The following is a 27,646-nucleotide window of genomic DNA, read 5'->3' on the forward strand; positions in this document are numbered from 1 at the left end:
TTCCAGGTTGTCAATATTAACCTGCTTGTTTGTTGAGCCAGAATTATGTGCTGATGCTTTCTCTTCTGAACATTTGACATCAAATTTGTGTACTTCTATAGCTGCATTCTCTGCAGAGATAATCATATTAAATATCAATTTAAGCTTAAATTATCACTAATTTCTTAGAATTTCTACAAGATATACATTTGGATCACTAGCTAGTTTAGCCACAGTAATGTTTGGGAGGCTTTGTTCCTTTACACATTTTTTATGATCACATTCCTGTAAATACAATGAATCATTAAATTATTTTTTCTGAAAAGCATCTATTTTTATTTAACAGTGTGACCTACAGTAATAAACAGTTAATTATAATAATAGCATACATTTATGAATTTGATAGTTATGTGTATTAAATGTATTAAGAGGGAGGTTTAATAAAGATTTAAGAGAGCATGTCAGATTTGTAGTTGGTGCAAATGAGGATTCTATTTTGTTTCGAGTATGGCCATTGATGACCTGCAGTGTTCTTTACCATTTTCTATATGACTGTGATGTGTTCTTTTGTTTTAATTTTTGGCAGTAGAATTGTGTGTATTGATTGATTATTTTAAAAAATCGGTAAGATTTCTGGTTAAGTAGTATGTCACCAAAGTAAGTAAATAGATCAAGCATGTGACTGTGCCCTACCCAATGAGAATCCTGGCCCATGCTATAGTCAGGATTGTGAAAAAAAAGACTAACACAGATGTTTCTGGTAAATGTAAAAAGACAAATGTGTCTACCTGAGTAAATGTATCCTAAAGTAAAGTGCAGACCTCAGGAGAAAGAACCCAAGTAGTGTAGCAAATTTTTCTACTTTATTACTGTACATCCATGTATTTCCTCGGTCTCTGAAGAGCAGCTCCCACTTGGGTGCCCAGCAGGGATTATGCATCAACAGCCATTACACTATATCTGGAGGGGAAGTAAGAAATGTCCTTACCATTTTAATTAAGGGAGGATTCTTAGGAAGGCCAGATTCTATAACCTCAAAGTATACTTCATCTGTTCTCATCCGAAGGACAGCACCTTCTACATCACAGTGTCACCAGACAGGACATGGGTTTGTAAACAATTGAGTAGGGCCAGTCCTGGGCTGTTGGGGGCTCTAGGCAAAGAGAAAGGGGCCACTCCAGATCATGATTTGCACATACACCAGTATTATCACCTCCCACTCAAACTTATTTTACCATTTCGATCAATTACATAACTGAATTATATAATGAGAAAACTTTTATTAACCAGCTTTGAAGAACACATATTAAATAACTTATAAAGAAGAACTAGAAGCGCACATTTTTACAAAGATAACATATTTTAGCACTGAATGTAATAGATAGGAACATTAATAACTGTAATAAATGATAAACAGGATCTCTGTTACTTCAAAATCAAAGCAAATCACAACTTACAAAGTACTGCAATGTAACCTTTTTAGAAAGGAATTGAAGAAATGAATATGAAATTAAGTAAGAAATAAAACAGCACACCCAATAATAAAGAGTGAGTTCAGTAAGGCTGAGCAAAATCATCCTCAGCATGGCATAGCAGCAGTGCTAACCACTGCACCACTGTTCTGCCCTGTGAATGACAGAACCACTGATCCAATAGGATGTCATAACTGACAGTAAAAAAGTTGCACTTAGAAAGAAGAGAGAATATTAAATAATGCAGTTAGAAGCCATCGGTAAATCATTAAGTACTTAACAGTGGCAGTTTCAATGCTGTGTCCCTGAATAAAAAAATGAAGAGGTCATTAGATGGAAGGTGACTTAGCCATTGAGATGCTACCACCTGTTCTTGAATGTTTGTGAGAAGAGGCACATTCAAAAAGTTTTTTTTTAACACAAAGGAATTCAGGAACCTATGGATGAAGTTAGAAACAAATGCAAATAACAAGATACAGTAGCTTTGAGCAGGGGTGAAAGAATGTGCTCAAGACACAAGTAGTAGGCTGCATTTTATGTACAAACTTGATTACATACTGTAGATAGCATCAACAACAGTAGAATAAGAGAAGCTTAAACCTGGAGGAAAGGATATGGATGTCATGGTTACAGGAAGTAATAATAATAATAATGTAATGTTTCTTTATTAGCCCTATACAATTTCTTGCATTAGGAATTCATCTTTTCGCATACCCCAGCTTTCTCCATGGAGACACAGACACACAGACAGGGAGAGAAGCTTGGGGTCAGAGCACAGGGTCTGCCATTGTACAGCGCCCCTGGAGCAGTTAGGGTTAAGGGCCTTGCTCAGGGGCCCAACGGAGTAGGATTCTGCCGGCCACAGGATTTGAACCGGCAACCTTCCAGTCACAGGCACAAATCCTTAGCCACAGAGCCACCGCTCCGCCAAGATCAGCCACTTGTTATTAATATTATATATTTTGATGTAAAATAATTGCTTGACTATGCTGTAAAGGGAAGAATATTTTTAACTGAATCAGGCATTTTATTGCAATAGAGGGCTGAAGGATTACAGTGGCCTCGCTCAATAAGGCTAGAATAGAAAGAGGATCTGGCTGCATTAAGGGATCTCTGTGGGTCAGATCTACAGTATGTGCCTGTTGATGAAAACGCAGTCCTCTCTTCCTCCAAATCTGCTCAAGATGACAGCCTTCTATCTTCTTAGAGCAGAGTTCATTTATGTACCAGTGATAAGATTGAGCAAAATAAACAAGACAAGATTTCATAGGGGCTAGACTATCAATAACTTGCATTATTGCAGAGGTACTAGAATGTCATTGTAAAGATCAACAGAATCCTCAAGTGAAACACGGTGACCTACAGTACATTAAGCAGAGTTTTTGTGTTCTCTTTCTCTAAACTAGCTGAATGCACTAAATTCATTATATAGAAGGTCATAGAATTTGCTACTGGTTGGAGGTAGACCTAGACTACAACATGTACAGTAGTAAGATAGCCTTGTGGGCATCAATCCCAGTGTTAAAAAGCTATTCAAATACAAAAAAAATAGGAATGAAAGATCCTGAATTTTGACATTTCAGTAGCACTGCAGTATAGTTTTTTAAAACCCAAATGTTGTATTCTACAAAGGTTTTTGGAAAAAACTAATTTTCAAGTAAAAAACAAAATTAAATGATCAAAAACTACTGTCAGTGTTCAGTGTGTGATGTAACACAATCATTACATAGAATGCATGGGTATTTTTGTGTTTTTAGTTTCTGAAAAAAGAAAAATTTGCCTTAAAGGTATCTAAGTTTGTGGCTTAGTTATCTGTCAATGAGTGCTGTTTGTGAATTATGGATAAAAGTGTGATACTTACGATGGAATGCTCACATTATTGGTGATATACAGTATAATATCAATGTGCATGCTAAGTTAAAAATAAGCTATTTTTGAAAGGGGTAAAAAGAAGTAATAACTTGTAAAATGTTAATCTCAGTTACCTCAAATGACTATTATATTCTATTTATTCATATAATCTTTGCATAAAACTTAAGGTTAAACACATCTGCTTATCATTGGGCAATTTGAAATATTTTAACTCTGTATCAACTGCAGGCAGGAGATTATACACATCATCATTACCATTTAAAAGTGTAATCCTCTTTGAATTAAAATATGTCACTCAAGAATTAATCAAGTCTTTGGAATCATCTGAATTCTGTACAGCCCTAAGAAGCATCACCTAATTTGTTTGCATTTCTTTAACTTTTACTGAGCAGCTAGGCATGAACAGAACTTCTCTCAGATGTTTAGGAGCTTAAACATTAATAATTATTGTAAGCATTGGCCTTAAATTTAGTTTTTAATATTTTAATATTTTTTAATGTTTTTAAACACTTTTAGACAACCCTTTTGTAAAAGTAAGAATATTGCATTGTTTCCATTAGTATATATTCATTCCTTATTACTACCAAAGTCATTCTCAGTCTGTTATAAAGGAAAGGATACAAGGGATCAACATGTTTCATGTGTACTCACTATCATTCCTTGACCTTTGCTCTTGTACAATCCTCAGATTTTTCTTTATATTTGTAACAGGTCATCAGAGAAAGATATTTCATGACAGATTTCTCATGGAAGGCTTACCTTTAAAGCCCAGGGTTAGATCTTTCTTTGTTCTGTCACATGAATTACTAGGCATTTCGAGTTCACTTTGTCATCTAATTTAGAAGACCTTCACCTCAGGGATTTATCACATGATACTGGAATGGGTAAAACTGAATATGAAGGTTGGGTAAGAACTTCTTCATAATACAAATTTGCTGTTGATCTTATCTGTAAACATAATGTACAGCAGCATGAGTACGTTTAAATCATAGAGCATACACTATCTGCCAGCTTTATACACTGTATAACTGTTGTTTTTTTCATTAACAGTGGTTTTTCCAAAGATTACAAATCTAGATTCAAAATGGCTGCAAGCAGGACTGCAATAAATAGCAGACAACTTAAGAGGTGGTTTACATAGTTCCAAAATGAGCATGCCAGGAAGGAGGACCTTTCTTGAACTGTCAAAAACAGATTAATGAAGCACTCATTTAGAAATGGACAAAACAATTTCTAACAAAGCAGTGCCAAAATAAATTAGTTCATGATGGTGAAGTGACGCCAAGCACAAGACATAAGTATGTGTTTATACCCCACAGCAACAATGCATACAGTTAGCCTGTTTAAAAAAAGAAACTTGGAAATAAATTATTCTTATCTTAAAAAAAACAGATGTATATAACCTGGAGTTAAAAAAGTTAGTAATTTCTGGCTGATAAAAATACAAAATGTTGACAACTACTGTAAATGTTTTGTAACTAGACTACCTAAACTTGTTTTCCTCTAATCACTTAATGTTGACTTTCTTAAATGCTATCTCTAACATGTTAACCAGAAGTTACAGTACTGTACATCACCTTTTAAACAATGCTAATGTAAACATCCTACTCTGCAAAATATCCACATTATAAAAATTCAATATTCAATATTCAATGAGGACATTATCATAAACCATCAATAAAACACTAAAGAAGGTGCAGGTGTAATTTAAAGGAGTAATGCACATCTTCAGCTTTGGAACTTCATCCTTGTATTGTTGCATATTATGTTACATGTTCAATTTGATTATCTGTTGCTGTTTTTGCTCAAACGTTAATGCAATTACTGAAGTACAAATATCATCAGACAGCCTACTTAAAGGCTTAAAGAAAAAAGCAAAAGCTAATAATTGTTACGTAAAACAGAAACATTCACTGTCTTCCCGGTAAAATGCATGATCTTTAGCAAGTACAATGATCATATTCTTCCCCACTTTACGTCCTCTCTTTCAGATATGAGATGTTTTTTCAGAAGGTAGATTTAGTGCTATAGCCAGCTATCATGATAAAGAATAATTCAAGGAGGAATAACAGCACAGAACACTTATAACAGGATATGAAACCAATAAAAACAGAAATGACAGGGAGATTCAGATTATATATACAGCTTCTTTAATCATGTATTGCATTTGAAAAGTTAAAAATAAACCTTTTTCTTTTCATATTTTTTCCTGAGCTGAACATAAGAAAAACAATCCATTTGTTTTTCAATCAAGTCTTTGTACTAAAATGCATTCTCTGCAGACACCCCCCCAAAATCTCGCACAAAGCAATGATAAATTCAGAGACTGCATGAAAGGAATTGTTCCTGCTAATATTAAAATGCAGGCTGAGAAGAAAGAAATAATCACAGTTGATGCCTGCAGGAGGATAAAAATGAATAATCAGAACAAGAATAGAAGCAAAATGAACAAACTCTATAACAGCTGCTACTGTACACAACTGATACAGTGCTTTAGTTAGGGTGTAATTTAAATATATGTTTTAGTGGCACTCTGAGCATTTCCAAAATTTTGAGAATAATGTAGTTATAGAGTAATATGTTATTGAAAAGATAACGAGGCTTGTTCTGTCATTTCATAGTAGCTATGGTACATATGCTTCTAAAACAAAATATTGTTAACAGCAGCTGCCAGCTTTCTATAACTTTTTCTGTGCTGCAGTCTCTCATTAGGGCCAAACTAGAATCACGTTTATGCTATATTTGAGTACATTAATCTTTTTTTCTTTACCTAACCAGAAAAGTCAAGTAATCATTTACGATTACATCTTTGAGTCGCATTTATACAGGAGGACATTTATTGTGGCAATTTGAGTGAAGCTCCTCACCTAAGATATAAGGTGTCTCAACTTGATATGAGACCTGGAATCTGAAACTCGGTTTCACATTTGTCCCCTGTGGGTTCCACAGAGAAAGATGTTGTTGTACAAATCTAGACATTTTAATAAACTTCGACACATGGATACTTATACTACCTATAATATTGTATATCTGGATTTTCAAAAATAGCACCTGAATCTTAAATTTAAAACAGTGGGAATTAATGGTGCATGCTGTAGATGGATTTAAAGGTGACTCCAGTGTAAAACAGAGTATAATATTAAGATTAGTGAATAGTCTAGGAGAACTGGACTTCATGCTGGGAATGCTGCTCTTCTTTCCATATACTGTATAGATAAAAGTTATCAAGGTGTTTATAATAAATTAGTTATATTGACTGGAGATTCAAAGCATGGAGGGATAGCTAATAATCAAATAATACAGTTAGATCAATACAGAATGGTTTAGATAGTATTCATGTAGTCACATACAGTATATGACAAATGAAGTTCATTTTTAGTATATATACAGTTTTCAATTTATATTAATATTTTAGTGATAAGAACAAGGTGATGTAATTGGATGCAGTGATGCTGCAATGCGCCATCTCCTCTAGGGTCATTACTTCCCTTGAGGACTCTTTCCCTCTATCTAAGATAGTGATGTACAGCTCACAGGAAATCACCAGAGCAGGCATCAGCTATGCACCCTGCTCTAGGCCAGATAAATGGAATGCTGAATAAGGAATGATCAGTGATGATCAAAAGGAGAAGTGCAAGTACCTTCTTTGAATTGCATCAGCCTCTACTCTGGCACTAGCTGAAATTCTGCTAAACCCGCCATTGTCTGGAAGACATTGGCTTATATTTTTCCATCAATAAATGTTAACCTTAACATTGAAGGGTAGCATTGTTATTGCTGCAACAGCCCTTACCAACACACAGTCTGAATATTTTTTGTTTGCCATAGTGCGTGCTGTATATCTTTCTTTAGCCACAGTGCAGGGTGTATATATTATTTTTTCCAGCCTTCGGGCTGACAAGCAGTTTTGCTCCAGTTGCAAGAGCCATCTGCTACAGCATTGGTTATTTACTTTTTTTTTCTACCCAGCGCTAGGGCTAAAGAACAGGTTGCTGCTATACTAATAGCCTTTGTCACAGACCATTCTTTTTTGGGCTGAAAGCTCCAAACGGTTAGTATTTTCCCCACAGATGTAGATACACCACATGGTGCTGGTACACCTACACAGTTGCAGCGAAGAAGACTGCAGATCTACATCAGCCACTGTTACTTCTTTGGGCCACCTAACAGGACAGGATGGTGAAAACCCTGTTGTTGTGCTGGGCACAAGCCAGATTCTATAAGTTCCAGCCAATTCATCACAGTTTCGAGACTGAAGACTTCAGCAATGATGAGTGCATTTCAAACTGCAATAAATGTAAAATGTACACAGTAAATTGTATATCCTTCAATTTACATCACAAAATAGACTAAATTTCCAGGTATGCACAGTGCCATGTTCTGTGATTCAGAACAATGCAACAAAATGTGCAGCCCTCTGACATTGTAATCAAGTAGGCTTGTGAATATGTCTCTTTTAATCCAATAGAAATATTTATTTCGATTTCAAGACAGTTGTGCTAACAAATAGTCGTTACTTGTTAACTCTGTGCACAGATCACGTTGGAACATTTCTGTGGCAAAATGTCTACTGTACAACCTGTATTTATTTGCTCTTACATCGCATTACATTAGTCATTACAGAGACTAATGAGCAGGAGAGGCTGCATCATGTCGCAATTTGTGGGAACTTGAATACAAGTTTGCGACAACATAGTGACTTACAGTACTTTCACAAAGTTCCTGATTTTGTGCTTAATTCAAAATTTGTAATTTTAAGATTTAATAACCCGTCTGAGAAATTGGGACTACAGTTCCCATTTGACCCCTCTATGAACAAGTTTGAGAGAAAGTCAAATTCTACCCTTGCCCACATCTGCTCACCTATCGTGCATGTACAGTAAATATCAGCATTGTGGCTTATGCACTTTCATGGTTTGTTTTGCACAATACAACAGCATATCCTGGCAAGAGACAGGCCTTAGTGTGCAGATCAAAGAATCCTGCCCTCTTCTATCTGGTTGGAGGAAAACAAACCTCAGCCATTGAACTCAAAAGTTTGCTTGTCTTTATTAAAAAGTGGCCATCAATAAATTTATTCCTTTTACAATAACAAAAAATCGAATCTGTTTCTATAAGTAAGCATTGTTTTCTTCTGTAGTTGTCTTTCTTTTCATCATCACACATACAGAACATTCTGTGATATTTAAGATGATGACCATAAAGTCCGACTATTAATTTAATCGATCATGCAAAATTAACTGGTTTGCAAGACACAAGATTTCTTCTGTTGCAGACAGGATCAAACTATCTCCCTCAGCCTGGCTTCTTGAATTAAAATTAAAGTCTTGACTCAGATGGCAGTGGTTGCAGTCAAGTGGCTGGTGATGTTGTCAGATTTTCCCGGATTGATAAGGAGGAGCAAGCAGAGAAAGTGTGAAGTACCTTTTAAACATGGAAATCATGATTGGTGATTGGTTATGTCATCAAGTGTAGTATTTTCAAAGACCTATAGGTTTCTTATGGGTTGCTCATCCTTTGTGTGATTGACCATGTTCTCTTGAGGGTACCCTCTCTTCGTGGGTTCCAGACTGAGAGGTGCCATTGTTGGACCACTCATCACTAGGGAGGTTGAGGATAGACACAGTTTTTAATGTCCTTCTCTGTTTACAGACTTTAAGACAAGTATCTTTTAAACTGTCTTGCTTTAAAATTCTTATTCTTAGTGCTTTACACAGAGGTCTGAGCTGCTATTATTGTCTGGTTAAGGCAACAGAAAAATGAACATGAAATCTTTAATGACATTTACTGTAATTCTTAGTGTAATAATATGCCTTGTCACAAAATGTATGGAAACAATTAACTAAACGTTAGGATCACCTATATGAAAAAGGATTCTAGGGGATTGTTAATAGGCCAAATTGAGTTCTTTGAACAAGCAACAGCAGTGAAGGACCCAAACAGACCATACAATAACTTATAGTTAAAAGTTCATAATGCTTTTGATAAAATTTCTCATAAAAGACTAACTTTCAGATTAAGGCATTTCAGGATATGCATGTGCTTGGATTGATAATTGGTTATTAGAAAATAGTATAGATAAGGGATGAACTCTCAAATCAGAGCAATGCAATCAGTGTAGTAGCATAGTTATTTATCCTAGGGCTCCTGCTGTTCCTAATTTATGTACATTGTGGTATACAGTAGTAACTAAACTCCTCAAGTGTTTCGATTATAGCAAAATGGTAACAGCAAACAGCAAATGAAATTCAAAAAGATTTTGATAAAATGTAAGACTGGCTGAGCAAATGGATGATGATGTTTAATGGAGATCATTACTTGCAGGAAGCAAAAACATGAACTAGAGAAACAAAATGGAGAATTCTGACTTTGATTAGGCTGCTTATGCAAACATCTTTGGTGTTTGTGTTGACACAGCATTTACATATTCTATATTACTGTATATGAGGCAGCAATAAAAAAGACAAAACATTACAATATAGATAAAAGTCTAGCATTTAAATCAATGGATATGACATTGTTATAATTGTACAAAGTAGTTGTAAAACCTTATTTAGAATGTTGAGTACAGTTTTGATCTTACCATCAATATAAAATAATTGCAACTCTTAAATCAGTCCAGCAAAGAGTAATCAGATACATTGCAGGGCTTAACTGAATGCCCTCCACTGACAGACAATCGTTATAGTCCTCAAAGGCATTGACAAAGTCAGCTTTCTGGACTTCATCAACATAAACACTGAAATGTGAATCAGAGAACACTTGGAAACTATATGGAAGTGCATTTAAGTCTGAGAACAGCAGGTGCTACTTTACACAAATGTTTTTGAAAATATGGAGCCAGGTTTTTAAAGTTGATACCCAGGCTTCTTTCAAGGATTAGCTGGAAAAGATCCTTGCAGGAATAACAGTAGCTAATAACTACCATGGGCTAGATGGGCTGAATGACCTCTTCTCATTTGAAGACTAATTCTGATGTAATACCAGAACATATACAGTATTTGCATGTGTGTTAAATTTTGTTTTAGGTTTTGATACAGTAGGTTTAATCATTTACACATTTATGTTTGACATAAATTGTATTTCCTTACCAGATTTCAATGAGTTTAATTGTTTATGGTTAATTGCAGGTACTGTAAATGCCACTGATTTGAAACTGTATGTCTGTAGAGTTATGGGAAATATAAAGGAGAGAAATGTAAAGAAAGGGAAACAAATGGGAGCACTGGGGTATTAATGATATTGAAATCGCCTGAAACTTAGATGGAGCTTAGGAAATAAAAACTGAGTTCATGTTCTATTATCCTTTGCCCTCCCACCTACAGAATTTATGTGTTTTCTGCTTAATTAGTGTCTCATTATTAAGTGTGTCTTCATTGGTCTTGTGTAATTAGTATAAATGATCCCTCTTATTTCATCATTCTGTAAAGACATTACTTGAACTGGGGCAGTATTTCAAAAGGAATATTAGAAGGCTATAATACTGTGTTTTTTATAAGACAAATTGCAAGCGTATAATAGACTGTGGAATATTTTTGGCAGCCTTGTATGCTATGTCTCATTTGTCCCTCTACAAAAAAATGTTTTGTGAAATTATGTCTGGAGGCTTTATTCCTTGAGTGGCATTAACAGCTACCTAAGAAAGGGACAGGTTATAGCAATCCTTATTATTTTTGGGGTTACACAATCTCTTTTTCTCCTGTTGTTGTGTCATTCCCACAACAAATTGATTAACATTAATTTTACAGTGGACTTTTCCTTCATGCAGAAGCCATATAACTTCTTTGACACCTAGTGCAGATTAGAATGCTTACAGTATGTTTATTTCAAACATACAACAGACAATAGTCAGGAGTAAAAATTAATGAACTGGTCATGTACCACAGGATCATGAGCTGTCTATGTACCTTGATATATTGACAAAAAGATATATAATCTTTTCAAGATGCTATGTATAATCAGATAAATATTAAACTGAATATCTGAATAAGATTTTATACGGCACATGGCAGAAAGAAAATGGCTATTAACTGCTTGTTATGTTAGGGGTATATGTTTCAAGGTTAGCATTTTCAATTTGACCAAGAAACATAGGGAGCAAGGTAGGGACAACATCCTGGATAGGACTTAAATCTATCACAGTGCACAAAAGCACACATGGTCAATTTAGAGATACCTGTTAACCAGCTAGCCAGCATGTCTTTGGAAGGCAACAAGAAAATGAACCATCTGTCAAAAACTTCTGTGAACACGGGAGAACTCCACCCTAAACGGAGCTCAGTTTAGAACCGAGAGCTGTGAGGCAGTAGTGGTCCATGCTATTTTCAAGAAAAAAATATTTTAAAATACCCAAATTAGACAAAGGCCAGCATGTATTAAACTTTACAAATTTAATCTGTGAAACAAGCTGACATTTTTCTTCTTGAAGAGCTGTATAAAGAAAATCAAATTGTTTTTGTGATGTATTACGCTATTCACAGGTTATGAGTTAAGTGTGGTCACACATCAATCTTAATCAATCTTTAAACAGACTTACCCTTCTGCTCCTTCTACCACTTTTAACAGGCTTGTCCTTCGGGATTCATGTATCAATTATCCCATCTGGGAGGTTAGGCACTGCCTCATTTGATGGCAGATGCCTGCTGAGCCCATTAAATAAATGATGTTCACTTTTCAAAACATGAGCTTTACACAGCTTTAGACTTGATTTGGGAAACAAAAACAGTTTTACTCAGATTTCTTTTTTTCCTGCAATTACTACTGTAGCACAGTTTTGGTGGACAATGTTGTCACAACTTACTGTTTCTACAGTAATTTTATACCTTGTCTAATGCTGACACCTGATTGGGCAAGGTTCAGTCTGCATCAGTAGATTCTGAGGTACACCAAAAGGCATGTTTGAAGGCTGAGGAGGCTGCACTGGTGATATTTATTAAGTATATTGGCAGTGTGATGTTAATACAGATGATTATTTTATAACAGTCTAAACAGCATTTTAGAATACTGTTTGTATAATTTGCATTGTCATCCCAATGTGATCTCTAACAACATAAGAAAGGGAATTATAAACAAATGAGAGGAGAACATCTAGCTCATTTTTTGCTAGTATTTAAGTGATCTCATCCTGCCATTTTCTGTAAAAAGCCAGGGTATCATCTTCGACAACATGGCTAGGTAACTTTTTCCAGACTATTAACACTGTGTAAAACAGTGCCACCTGTTCTCAGTTTTAAATGCACTTACGTGTAGTTTCCACTTGTGTCCTGTTTGTTTCACTTTCCCTTCTAATTCTCTTCTCTCATTGGTAAAGTTCTGTTAGCAGTGGGTTCAGAGCAAAATGCCAAGTATTTTTATAATAAGATGTTTCCATGATTATAATACGATAATCACATATAATAAGATATCACATGCTATGCACTTATTTTAATAGCCTGTGAGCCACTTGTAATATGAGGTAACCTGCAACAGCATGCATTTAGAATAACCCTACCCATCCAAACATTTAGCATGCTGATGGTTTCTAAACCTTGCAAATCTGTCAGAAATCCTTGCTGATATTGCCATTGGAAAGCAAAGCAGCAGGTAAGAAGAATATTAAAAAAATATCTATATATTTTATACAGCACGCTAATTTATTTTTCTTTCACAGTTCACCATGTCAAAACTGGAACATGTGAAGTTGTGGCAATTCACAGATGCTGCAACAAGAACAAGATAGAAGAAAGATCTCAAACAATAAAATGCTCCTGCTTTCCAGGACAAGTGGCGGGGACAACACGTGCTGCCCCATCCTGTGTAGATGGTAGGTGCATTTTTGAGAAGACTTTTCCAGGACTCAGTTACTGTGAACTTTTTTTAAATCAATAGCCTCAGAGAAATGTAAGAGAAATACTATCTCTAAATAATATATTATAGAAGTTCTGTTTTATTAAATAATTGTATGTCTTTATTGTAGGTGATCTTTACTGCTTATTTTTTGTATTGCTTTTATGTAGCTAACAGGGTGATCAACTGTATGCGGTGTAAGGTGGAAAGCTAGTCTCTAGTCTCTCCATAACTGTGGGTATCACCAAAGGCAGATAGTTTCACTGTGAGAAAAATAAAAGTTCTGTGTTCCAAAGCAGTCCACTGCAGTTTATTAGTACCAAGCTAAACATAAAACAGACATAAGCAGCATTTGGTCATTTGGATTTGTGGATCATCAAGAGCTCGTGCAGAAGTCACAGATGCACACATGTAAGATTTGCAGAGATTATCTTATGTAACTTATTGAGCTAGATAATTGTCGAAAATATTACAATTAAAGAACTGCTAGACAGCAACATCTCCATAACCTAATCTCTGGTCCCTCCTGGAGCTTTGGCTGCTGATTATTTGACTTGTGCAGCATTTTATATACAGTACCATAATCTTGTACTCCCTTTTGAAATTGTTTCTTTCAGCTACAAACAAGATACAAACAGTTGCTCAACAACAGATACTAACAACAAAAATAATGTAATTATCACATTTCTATTAATAATTCTATATGTTGAGCAATGAGTGTGGATGATTCATAAAAATCGAATTTAGGTTGTCTAATGTCTAAACTTTCAAAAAGGTGGAGATGTTTATGTAAACATAATTATATTAACCAAATTTAACACACTTAAGCCATATATTTTGCAGCTTAATGTTTCACAATTTTTCTTTCAATTACATTGGTTACATTTTCTAAATACTACTGTGACCTTTTGTGCAGAAAAAAGGAGTTAAGGCATATTGACAAATCTAAATACTGCTAGTAGTTGGGCCCATGTTACTAAATGTTACTAAAGACTGTGACAGCTTGTTCTCGCCATTGATAAACTTCTGTCATTTTTACACATTAAACATAGTCCTTCCAAAGTTAGTCAGGAAACCCTGTTCTATTTTTTCTTAAGCTTCCAATTAGGGATGCATCAGATATGAGAAATAAATTGAATTGCACCTCCAGGGGTGGTAGGATAATATGAAGAAAAGAAAATTGTCTCTAGATCAAACCATTTAGCCCACATCTTGTTACAGTAACGATTAAAGTTTATTAATAAACATAAAAAGCAAACTGTTTAATTATGTTAATATATATTGATTAAAAAAGAAACGCAACATTTTCTGTAATGTGAATACTATAGTTATAGCTTATGTACCTTCACAAAACGTTGTCGATTTGTTTTAAGCCCTCTGACCAGCAAATACAGCTTGTGCTGTGAGGCATTGCAACTTGCCAATCACATAAAAGCTCATTAGGTGCACTTTTACCCAATGAGGTCCAGGTGGAAACAATGCCTGATCAGGTCACCTTTAAAAGGCCTTAATTCAAAGCTTAGGTCTCTGCAAGAAAAAGGCCACACTTCGTCAGTTTTCTGTGCATTCCGTAATGCCTCCAATGTCACCAGAAGCAAGGCAGAGGGCCATTGGCATGCTGCAGGAAGGCATGACATGTGCCAGCGTTGCCAGACATTATGGAGTAAGTTGCTCCACTGTGTCCCAACTGCAGAGAAGGTTTCAGTAGAACGGCAGGACAGATAACTGTCCAAGATCCGGCTGCCCTCAAGGGACCACACCAGAGCAGGACCGACACATCAGACTGGTCCATCTGAGAGATCGTTTCAGATCTGCCACCTGTACTGCTGCTGAAACTGCCGGCAGACACAATGCCCGCATCGGTGTCAGGAGAGTGAGGCTCCATGCTGCTGGCCCTAGAGCAGGGCGACCTGTCATAGGCTCTCTGCTCACACCTCCGATGGATGGACTGCTGCAATGGACTCGTATGCAGTGGCATCGGGTCCTCTTCATGGATGAGTCACTTCAGCCTCTTCCATGCAGTCAGGAGGGCCAGAGTGTTGAGGAGGAGGTGTTGCGTTTTTTTCCCATCAGTCTATATTTCATAAGAAAATGTTGGGAATGTGCTTTATGCTATAAATACTATGTTGTCTTTCAAATGTACAATTCAGTTTAAAACAATGGAACATTACCATGCTGGGTCAAAAGGTTCTGAGCACATTGCTGGTGCAAAAAAGTCCTTCTCTTTATTTGTGGGTTTGCTTTTCCAGGTCGACCATAATGGAAACCAGAAATCATAAAATAATATGTTAACTTAGGTTTGACTCTAGAAGCCACTGAACCAAAGTTGCATGTATTTGTAAGGAGTTTTCATTAAGGAGCCTTCATTAAGTATGATCTAGTCATAGGAACGTGCTTCAACAATATGCTGAGAATGTTTGAATCTTTTTGTAAATAAGGATCATGGGAGAAGAAAACATAGAAGAAGTGCAATTATACATAAGAAGTGATCCATGCTTCATCATAGTGTAGAAGTTTTGTGAATTTACTGGGACAGTTTATTAATTGTAACAATAAATTACGTGGTGGTTCCTTTCGCTATTAGGAATCAATCTTCAGAATAATCAGCGATACACATACACAGACTCAAATACAAAAAATACATTTATTAATACATCAAATTGTGCATATAAAAACATATAACTGTCTGTCTGGATACAGATGGGAGATCTTATTGTGAGGGTTACTGAGATACAGAATATATCACAATAGCGAAGAGGTACAAAACAAAGAAATATGCATTTAGTATACCATTCGGCTACACTATCTCATTAATCAGTCTCATTAATACAGATTCTACTTTAGATACTCATACTGTAAGTATCTAAAGTAGAAGTAAATACACTACGTTACTTACAGTATATGAATTAAATTGATATCAACCTGTGTTGAGATAACAATTGAATTCTCAAGATCGGTAAAGTAGAATATTGGATTTATACTCATCAAGTATGGATTTGTATCTCCTGGCACGGACAGGGAAGGAACAGCTGACAGGCTCTGTTGAAGCGATATCCAATCCGTGGCCTCCTGGCTCAATGCCCAACCAGTCCTGGTGCGGCTCAGAGTCATGGGGAGAAGGAGAGAGAGTTCCTCTGTCGGCTTTGCGCTGGAAAATTGTTACTCTCCAGAGACCTACTAGTTAGCCTTGCGCTGAACTAGTGAATCTGTGCATAGAGGTGACTGTGTGGTCAGAGCAAGTCACTCTTTGGGGGAGAAACTTGGTTTTCTTTCAGCGTAGCAGCTACCTCTGAATAAAAGCATTCAGATGTCGACAAAACGTCAACCGTATTGCTCCATTGATCAGTTTTGCTGCAGGCTTGACCTCAGGCACAATTCTGTCTTTACGTATGGGCTCTCTCTGGCTTGGCACTTGGGAAAAAGTTACAACACTCAGACTGCAGCACTGGCAGTCATGTGATTGTCAGACAGCCAAGTTGCTCACATGAGTCTGAAGGAGTGCGAGGGTGCATGGAAGAGCCATCTGGGAACTCTGTGCAATGTTTTTTAACTCGAGGACAATATAGTTGGTGATTGGTCAGGAGGTTGCTGGGCAGTTGGGGTTTCCACGCCCTGCAGGTTCCTCATTCGTTGGTCAACTTGAGGAGTGATTGACCATGACCTCTGACTCTAGGACTATAATCCAGATGTGCTTAGAGTCTCACTAGACAACCAGGTGCCAAGAGTATACATCTATCATGATAGCTGGTTGCATCCTGATCCTGGGAACTGTTCCTAACAGGAAGACAAACATCCTTAAATCAGTGAACCAACATGAATGGCTTCTCTGTGGCTTGGACCACAGAGATGAGAGAGAGGGGCCTCACTGGGAAAAGCACAGCAAGACTTAATTCTGTCTTATTAATAAGCATTTCCACTACAATAGTCATATTCACACACTACAATCTAAGTTAACCAAATATACCATTCAACTCTTTTTTTAAGAATTACAGCATATTCTGCAACTATTCTGTAAAATAAGTATTTACCTACATTAATTCAAAGTCTACAACCATCTGGATTAACTTGAATTTGGCCCACCAACAAGTTTCCATTTGGTTCCATTTGGTAAAAGGAAACCCTTTTAAGTAGAAAGATCCCACTAAATACTATATCAAGCTTAAATGTGCAATAAAGTGGTAGTTAGAAATGTTGAATTAACCCAGTCATCGGGTTTAATAAATCTGTGTTCTAATGGATATATTTTCTTTTTATACTTTAACAAATTGGTTTTTACAAGGGTTAATGAATTCTCTATACTCAAAATAGACCTGAAGAAGATGTTCAAAAGAAAATTAGAATATAAAAGTTTTTAATGTTTTGGAACATAAAGGATAACATTTGAAACAGGAGCCCTACCCACCTTTTCTATGTTTTAGATGTTTTCTTAGTGATTTAACTATTTTAATTATTAAAAGATTTAGAACCCAGAGCTTTGAATGTTATTAAATTTTAAAAACTCCTGATAGTTTGATATCTTTCCCTAATGCTTTAATTTTCAATGGTCTCAATTATAAATTATTAGAATATTTCTGTCCTGTTGAAATGTTCAACAACTGACTATTAAAATAAAAAATAAATTTTTCTGAAGTCTAAATATAGTAAAATAGTCCTATTAAGAATGATAGATTAAGGTGTTTGAATTTTAAATATTCATCATAAGCTTGTACTTAAGAGTTTTATGAGTTATTTTAGTCAAGAGGGCTAAACGAAGCTTTTAAGAAAATTTGTCTGAGGCTTATGTGCTACCACTCTGAATTCTTTGCTTATGCTATGCCATCAGTGGATGTGTGGTGTAACCTTTTAAGGATTAACTGTTTCTTTTTTATGAATTTTTTTTTATAATATTACTGAAACAATTTAAAAAGTCACGTGTAAGGCATTTAATTAACTACTTTCAAATCATCTTCTGTAGTTTTCTGTCAGTGCCATTTAGATTCTTATTCATTACCAAAAACCAAATTGCAATATTTAAATTGCTTATTAAACTTTCCCAGTCATTTGCAGTCATAAAGATACTGTATATATTCATTTGTATTTCCATTTGTGTGTAAAAAAGCAATACATTAATTGTGCTACAAAATGGATTCATATCCTAAGCTTTTAGCAAATACACAAGCCTCTTTTTGTTCACAATCATTCTAAAATTCTAAAACTTTCTTTTAAATACATATATTGCGAAGTGGTGCATTAATGTTTTCTGCTAAACTAAGTGTGTTCATTAAGCTATTGCACATATATTCAAATTCCAACCTTGCCTTAATATTTTCATATTTTATAGCCTCAATTGTGGAACAGAAATGGTGGTGTCAGATGCATCCATGTCTGGATGGAGAAGAATGTAAAGTTCTACCAGATCTTAAAGGTTGGAGCTGTGCTACAGGGAATAAAGTAAAAACAACTAAGGTAGGCCTCACTTATCTCTTCCGTAATGCAAATTATTGAAGGATGGTGGATAGATGGACCATAAATGTGACTACTTGTTGGCATTTCATACTCTGAAGGTTACAATGTGTTCAAAAATAGAATGTCACCTCTACAGGCATATCATTGTCTTTCATAACATCACACCGATGCAGCATAATTGATTCCCATTGCATTCTTAATTAATAGTGATGAAAATACATGAAGTATTTCTGAAGCAATGTACGTTCTGCATGCTTGGGTGTGATTTGTTTGACGTTTTTGGTTTTGGACGAAACAATGTAAATTTAAGTAACATTTAGAATATTCAAGCATTTGCACTGTATGTTCCCGCTTTTCAATATTAAGCAACTTTATACTTTTGTTGACAGTCTGCCTACACTATAAAATACATAAAGTATCCAGAGAAGTTATTGCTGTTATGGATATAAATTCCCGCATTATAGTGAACGTATACACATGATGTAAAATTTGAGTTTAACAGAGAGTTCTACTGAAGAGCAGTGGACCAAGGAACATCTGAAGACGAAAGCATCTGAAGATGAAAACATCTGAAGCCGAGGCTGAAGGCACCAAAGGTGTTGGGCTTAGATGCCAGTGATAGGGGCAGGAGGAAAGGCAGACATTAAAAGCTGTAGCATGTCTGCTGACTAAGCCAAAGGTAGAATGCCAGACAGATCTCACGTCGAGGAGGTTGCATCAGAGGCAACAGGGGCTGAGAGGGAGGAGACTTAAGCCAACGGCACAAATATTGTTGTAATTGGGGTGTGTTGGACATCAGGGACAGAAAAAGAAGAGACCACAGAAAAGTGGAGATTAAATTAATGAACAGGAGGATATGGAAAAGAGCAAGAATGACATAAAGACATTTTCAGGACAAAACCAAGACAAACTGTGAAAAGGGAATATGAAGAGAAATGCAAACATGAGGATAAGGTAGATTAGATAGTAATAAGGGTGAAAGCAACCCAGGGATCCTTTTGATAAACTGTTGTTTTGCAGCATGCTGGGTGATGTCATTGGGAAAAGAAGAAGTATGCTGGATAAAACAAGCTTGCTTGTTATAGACCTCAGAGAAGTAGAAAAAAAAACATCTTCTGTGTATTCTTTTTAAAGGAAAAAATGATTGTAAAGTCATCAGCAATGTAGCAAGAGTCCAGTATTTGATATCAGTGATGGCAGTAATGGGAGATGCAGGATGAATGATGTAGGAACAAATGCAGACAAAACAACAGATTCATTATGGGAACCAGAGATTCTTGCTCTTAACTGAAACAAATAATGCATGAAACAAAATGATATTTTTACTCTTTCATCCTCGCTTTCTCTTGCTGCCAGTTTAGTTTGAAACATGCTCCATGTACAGTATAGATGAATAACACATGAAACAAAATGTGGAAAAGAGGTTTTAGCTTGATATACAGTATATTGTGAATATTAGTAATGATTATGATTTAGAACTGGTGGGTGCAATTGGCTTGTTTGACGGTATCTCTCTTAAACTTCATTTAAAAACCTCAGTTGAATACACAGGATTGTATCATGACCATCATACCGATGAAAATTTCACTCAGTGTGTTAGATCATATTCCAGTGATGTCACATCTGTAACACTTTGCAGTAAAAAATCGTTCACTGGAAAGGTAGTTCTAGTCTCTTCTAATGTATAATTACTTTGGTTAATCTCCTCCTCATAAACAACTTTTATTAACCATTTCCAATCTTTCTTTCTTAAGGTCATGGAAAAGCAATTAAAAAAATTCTTAAATATTACCATTTTTAAAACATTTTGGATTTTGTCCCATCATAGTTCATACACTGCCCTAGTTAGACTATGAAACAATTATGATCACAGATTCAAATAATATTTAAAATAGAGTTTTTCCAGACCTTAGTGTTGGTTTTGATACAGTGCTTGATTATATCGTAATAGATGGGTGGGCTTGATGGGTAATGTATTAAGCTAGCTACAGTACAGTAGATCCTATCTTTCAAATAGATTTTTGTTTTGTTGGAGGAATCAAAGTCAGGTTTAACAAATATTACTTATGGTTATACTCTTGATACAGTATGTTCTCTTTATACTTTTACATGTTACCTTTGGGTCATAGAAATCATATATTATATTATGTGCTTATTTTCACTGCTATACTGGATACAGAATTCTTTATCTCTATGAAGTCTTGAAACATTACCAAAATATTGAATTAATTTAACTGTATTAAAATTTTCCACAATTAAACTCTGAAAAGTCTTCGTTAGTTCTAGGTGACTTTACACCAAATTTTAAATGTGAAGAAATGAAATTTTGGCATTTAAGCTAATTGGTACTACTACTTATATCTGTTAAGGGCCACCTCCACAATAATTAAAATGTGTTTTTATTATTTAAGACATATTACCAGAATGAAAGAAGAAAGAAAAGACAATGTTTCGGCCGTGGATCCTTCTTCAGGTGTGACAGTTCATCTCACACCTGAAGAAGGCTCCATGGCCGAAACGTTGTCTTTTCTTTCTTCTTTTTTTTTCAGCATGGAATAAACCTATTACTTGTTCCTTTGCAGCTTACACATGCTGATCCAGCTACCCACCTGAACTACTACATATTACCAGAATTATACATATTTTCTGTCTTAACGCTGATAAGATAGTCGATAATCAATGTTTTTATTTCATCCATATAGGACTACTACAATACTGTCTTTGTTGGTCCTATGAGCCAAGCTTTATTGCAGGTAAAGCCTGAACAAAATTCAGCTGAAAGGATCCTTACTAAAGTGAACATACACTCCGGTGTTGCACCTCTGTATTGGCTTTCAGTTACGTACACATTTGCTCTTAAAATCATGTTCCTTTAATATAAATCACTAATTGGAATTGGTTGACAGCTGTTAGAATTGTTGTCTGACTGTCAGCTTTTCACACAGCATTTATGACTGTATTCTTTGCTTTTTATGTTTGTCACAACTTGATCATTTGAATATGCACAAGGTTTGTATAGCTGCAGGACATTAATATAGCACTTCAATGTTCTATCTAGAAATATCAGCAATCACCATGTACATACTTGGCCTGAGAGAAACATGTGGACACTGACCTTTGAATGTACACAAAATGTCTAGCTGGAAAGTGATCCCATGATCTCATTCTCTATATTTCCTGTTTTCTCAATGCCTTTCTCTCAGGATGTTTTCCCCTTCCCTGCATCACAACCTATCTCTCTAAAACTCTTGAACAGGCCAACAACACCAACCCTCCACTTACTTCTCTCAGCAATTACTGCTTGACCCCAAGCATCCAGGCTTTCAAAAAACAACTCTACTAAGAGTACACTTTTTTTCAGTTATGGATGCCCTTCAGTCAGCACATGCTTCACCCCTCTCATCTGTCCCAATCATCCATGACATCTCTTCCTCTCACTCTGTGTCTTTGATACTGTGGATGTTGACTGACTATCCTTTTTCAACACTCGCTACCATGGGAATCACTGATGCTGCTTATATCTACAGTAGTTTACCTCCTACAGCTCTGATCACACTTACCAGGTTTGCTGACACAGCTTGCTCTCTGTGTCTCATGCACTCTTCCCTGATGCCCCTGAAAACCTCTAAGCTGCATCCCCTATCTTTATAGAGATGACTCTTAAGATCCTCTTTCCTCTGATACGTTTGTCTCTTACCATGTTGATGCCTGTCAGTCAGCCATTGTGCACTGGATACATTTGAAATGGAGCCTCTATACTGTAAATCTGACTTCATTTCCTTATACTCCCCTCTATTGACTTGTCCATCTCATTTCCACTTAACTACATCACTCTCTCTCCCTCCTTTTCCACCAAGAACCTTGGTGCACTTCTTGTCCTATCTCTGTCATATTTCTATCACATTTCTGTTCTGTCCCACTCCTGCCGCTGAACAATATCTATAGGATCAGCCCCTTCATTACTAACTTGTTTACATAAGTTTTAGTTCAAGCCTTGCTGTTCTCCCTCCAGTGCTATTTCCCTTCTCCTGCACAATCCTTCTGCTAGTTTGGTCTTTTCTTTAACTCTCCCTCATTTTTCTCATGCTATGCTGTTACTTCAGTCACTCCATCACAAGGGCATTTAAGTGCATTAATATTTTTGTTCTGATATAAAGAGGTTGCTTTACCACTTTCTAACCTGATCTCAGGATATCTCTGAACTAAAGCAAGACTAGATATGGTTAGTATCCACTGGCCCATTCTATCTCCAAACCCTCATCTCTCCCTCTCCAGCTCTTCTCTATTCCTTCTCCTCTCCATTCCCTCACCTCCAGAGCCTGATCATTCTCATCCCTGGAGCTACGGTGATGGAAATAACTATCCATTAAAATCAGAATCGCTCTGCCCCTGACCAACTTTTGAAAAACCCTCAAGATTTTATTTTTTAAACCATACCTGAGATCTCTCTCTCTCACTGTCATTAACTTTTACAAGCCACCAACTAATACAGCAGTCCGCTCAATGGCATTCCTTATTTAGTGTCATCAATGGTTCTTTATGTACATGTTGTGCATTTTCCACTCTGTGGAAATTGTTTTCACTCTTCTCTATCTGTACAGGATTTTGAATAACACTAACATATGCCTACCTTTCTGTTTTTTGGTCATTTGTAGTTTTTACTTTTTGTTTTTTATAAACTGAGTTTGAAAGATTTTCTTTTTGATTTTACGTTATGTCTTATTGCATATTTTGTAAGTTGCTTTGAATAAGGGCATCTGCTAAGATTATAATAATAATGTTAAGGGCATGTTTTGCTTTGCTTTGTTTCTGCCCTGTGAGTCATTCCAGAAAATTGTTGCTTTTAGCAAGCTTTTTTCTTTTAGTTCTGCAATTCAGAAATATGTCACAGTGCAGTGCTCAAAACTATACTAAAACGCTGATGTCAAAATGAATGTATCAGGAAAACAATTCTAAGAATATTGTCATCAGTATAATAGAAAGACAACACTATATTGGCTATAAAAACATGGATATTATTTTGTCTATAAATAGGTTGTTTAGAAACTAAACAAGGTTGGTTATAATCAGTACTGGGATTACAGCTATTTGAGGTGTGGTGAACTGTTAGGCAGTACTCTTCCCTCTGAACCGGATTTTCCAAATGCTGCCACCAGTATGGAGACTAAGGTCATTGTGCTATAGGAGTTGCCATTCTTTGGATGAGATATTAGACAGCTTCTGACAACTAAAGCTCCCATGGCACTGTTTGTAACGGTAAGAAATTTAAACTGAGTGTCCAGGCTCAATTCCTTTTGAGATTGTACAATTAGTCCTCACTACAGTTCCTTCTTAATTCAATTAGTGACATACTTTCTTACTTCTTTACCTCATGTTCTACTTTATATAGTAGGACTGCTGGTGTGAAACGGCTGAATGCATCACCCAGTTGGGTGCTTACTTAAAACAATTTATTTCAAAAACACATCTAAGAAAGGGAGTACAACTATGTTATATTAGCACAAACTGTAATGTTGCTGTGGTAGGACAGCTGTAGAAAGTGTTGTACAGTAGGCTGCTACTTGGCCTCCATGTTGATAGACAGAATGGGGGGGATTAATTAAGTTATTAATAGGTAACTAATTAAGGGTTTAGGAATGAACAATATTTTACATGGGATTAATTATTTGTTTGTATAAATAAAGCATGCATGGTGCTCATGGTGTTATTTTTTTTTTGTAAATGCTATCTTTTTGTTGTTGGTCTTTTGGTCTAAAAGGCCTAAAATAAGGCTTCCTTTACCTTTTTGGAGTCATTGTGAGTTTTGTGTGTGCATACCCTAGAGACTGCTTTGGTAGGGAAAGGGTCAGGTCTGCCACAATTACTTATTAGCATTTGTGAATATGCAGTTCCTATTACATGCTTAACTACACTGTAACATCTAAGCAGGCCCTATCAATATTAATTTAAAAGCAATGTCCAGTCTCTTGATTGAATAAATCAATTACATGTGTACTAATCTTTGGTTTGTGGTTATTGAAAGCACACAAATATTTACTTGGTTAGCTCTAGAGAATTATATAGAGATAATTTGATATGAGGAATTTAAATGTACAGTTGAAGAATACTAAGGGTTATTGTATTTAAACACTTACTGTATTGTATCTGCAAACACTGAAATGACAATAACAATAAATATTAATCCCTTCCTAATCAGGGAGAGCATAAATATTAAAATCAACAAGCCATACTGTCTATCTTGCTAGTTTGGTTTCTAGTACTTGATTGAGCAAAGGATTGCATCCAATTATTTTTTAACAGCTATGTGTTTAAATATAGTACATGTTTTGGTAGCTTGTTCCAGATTCCCACGACCATGTGTAAAAAGTGCCTCTTGTTCTCACTTGTATGTGTACTTTAACATTGTTTCCACTTGTGTCCTCTGGTATTTCACAGTTGATTCTAAATAAGATGATTGAGTTGACTCTGTCAGTGCTTTGGAGGAGCATTATTGGCTAGATCAAGAAATTACACTGCTGCCACAGCAGTAACAATGATTAAAAATCTCCCCAAATCTGTAACAAAAACATAATATAATTTGATTTTTGATATAGCGGTACTGTTCCTCGCTCTGTGACAGGAGACTACATACTGGGCTGCCAGCTCTATTGAGCTACGTCCCCCATCCCAGTGGAACTGAAAGTTGTTCTGATTGTAGCAGGTGTAGGAATTCTGGGATTTGGTTTGATATTTTGGAGAAGAATGTTTCTCTAATCCCCCAGTATTACTTGCAGTGTTGCAGAAAGTGCAGCTCTGTCTGTGTTTTTCCTTGATGGAAGTGGAGAAAAAAAAGTTCTGCCTACTGTATACTCTGCTCTCCTCCCCACTGAGAGCTGATGTGTGGTGAGCGTTCTGGCGCACTACAGTATGGCTGCCGTCTCATCATCCAGGTGGATGCTGCACATTGGTGGTGGTGGAGGGGAGTCCCATTACATGTAAAGCACTTTGAGTGGAGTGTCCAGAAAAGCGCTATATAAGTGTAAGCAATTATTATTATTATTATTATAATAATTATTATTATTATTATACTATATACTTGCAATAGACATCATCGGGGTTTACTTCTCCTTGTTGGCTATCATACTGTTCAAATACACAGCAATTGTGTATTATCTTTTTAGGGATCAATAGCTTTCCAGTTTGTCTTGTGTTTGTGTGTTACTCAACATGTGCAGTAGTGATTTGTGATGTAATTTGTTGAATGCTAATTTGTAGTGTTTAAGCAGTGTCCCCTGTGGCTGGTTGAAGTTGGTGTGTTTTAAAACAGTATGTTTCAGTACTGTATCTGGCTAAAGGGGCTCTTTTCAGGTTTCAGCTCTTTGCTTAGCAGGACCTTGTTGCAGTAGATATTCTTTATACTTATATATTAGTCTTGGAGCTCTTTCTCTCTCTCTATATATATCGTACAACAACTTAATTGTTTGCTAGAACCAGTGGGAAATTAACATTGATTTTTCATTAAAAAAATCTCCAAGCCACTGTATATTTTCTCCTTGAATAAGTGGGGTGTGTGTTTCTTTATTCTGAAATTGTCTTAAAAACAGGTACAATCTTGTGAAATTATGGCATCAGCAAAATATGCAATGTTAAGACAATGAACAATGGAAAATATTAAAAGCACTCCCAGATATATTGTATAATGAAGTGTTATTTATTTGGACTTTTTTCAATGGCAACATACTGTATTTATACATTTTAGACTACAGTATATTAATGTAGGTATGTTTATGAAATGTATCAAAATCAATGTAACATAGAAAAATATTACCTCCCATGCCTCTCTCTTCTCACCATCAAAATCTTCCTTAGATGGTCTTCACTGCTAATTTCCACTCTCCATTCACTCCTGCCCAGGTTGCAATTCCTTTCCTCTCTAACTTCAGATTAAAGAAGAATCAAGAATCTCCATCACATAACAGTATTTAGGGGGCTGAAAAACAATTCTATGTATTTTCTGTATAAAAATAGTGATTTTGACAAAAAATGTAATTGATGAACTTCTGACAATACGCCAACGTGAAATGTTCCTCATTAATAACATTTTTGTTTGTCTTTAAACGTCTTTAAAGCTATACTTCTTCATCTCCTTCAAAATAAATATCTGTAAGGGACCTATTATTTTAAAGTTAATTTTCCAAAGGTTCCGTTGAAAATCACTGTAGTATTATAATGATTTCACTTCAAGAAGGAAAAACTGAGAAAATACTGTATTAGAACAATACAAAAGGTCTTATGGTTTTTGTACATAAATACACAAAACTAATTTGATTTAAAATGTTCTAGACATGTTTCCATAGGAACTACCAGTAGGTATTTCCATACCTACAGAACATTATATGGATTTGATGTTCTTATAGACCGTAAATGTGTGCTCTGAAGACACTTTTGCACCAGTAATTTGCAGATCCAACAATATTAATTGTTGTTCGTACTGGGTAAGTCAAGAACATGCAAAAATCAGTAATATATAGGTCATTCTACAACATATTGTGTGATTTTTCTTACATTAGTAAACATTGTGATAAAAATGCAATGATAATATTCATATACAGTACTTTTCTGTACCATTGTACTTATTTTGAAATTTAATTTGAAATATTTTGTGTTGTGCTGCCACACATTTACCAATGAAAATTTAGTACTGGTACTAGGAACTACTTTCTGGGTTTCACAAGTAGTTATAAATCAATAGGACATCACTCTGACATGCCACTTAACCTTCAGAAAAGCACATAAGCTTAGAACTGCCAGGCACTTTGAAGATATAAATGTAAATTGACTCTAAAAGAAAGGAATTATCATTCTTCTTAACACCTTAGTCTGATATGCATGTGAACTGAGCATAGATGTAAATCATGATATGAATAGTAACAAATTAAAGCATAATTCACTTTTTTTTCAAGTTTTTGCCAGTTATTTCATTTAGTTTCCTTGAGTGTGCTTTACTAAATCATTTTCTACTTGAGCAAAAATGAAGTTGGAAACAATTTAAACTGCAATTTAAATGATTTCTG

General features: G+C 35.6%; 1 protein-coding gene across 2 annotated transcripts in view; it reads left to right on the top strand.

Annotated features, from left to right (window-relative positions):
• Positions 1-27,646, top strand: part of LOC148654803 (chemokine-like protein TAFA-2) — a 126,264-nt gene that overhangs the window by 92,134 nt on the left and 6,484 nt on the right. For both annotated transcript variants that reach the window (XM_088644768.1, XM_088644769.1), the window contains 2 exons: positions 12,973-13,125; positions 18,469-18,593. In XM_088644768.1, the coding sequence (XP_088500894.1) occupies positions 12,973-13,125; positions 18,469-18,593 (278 nt within the window). The remainder of the gene's footprint in view (positions 1-12,972; positions 13,126-18,468; positions 18,594-27,646) is intronic.

This window comes from Lepisosteus platostomus, chromosome 9, assembly GCF_059453375.1.
Source record: "Lepisosteus platostomus isolate fLepPlt1 chromosome 9, fLepPlt1.hap1, whole genome shotgun sequence".
NCBI lineage: Eukaryota > Metazoa > Chordata > Actinopteri > Semionotiformes > Lepisosteidae > Lepisosteus > Lepisosteus platostomus.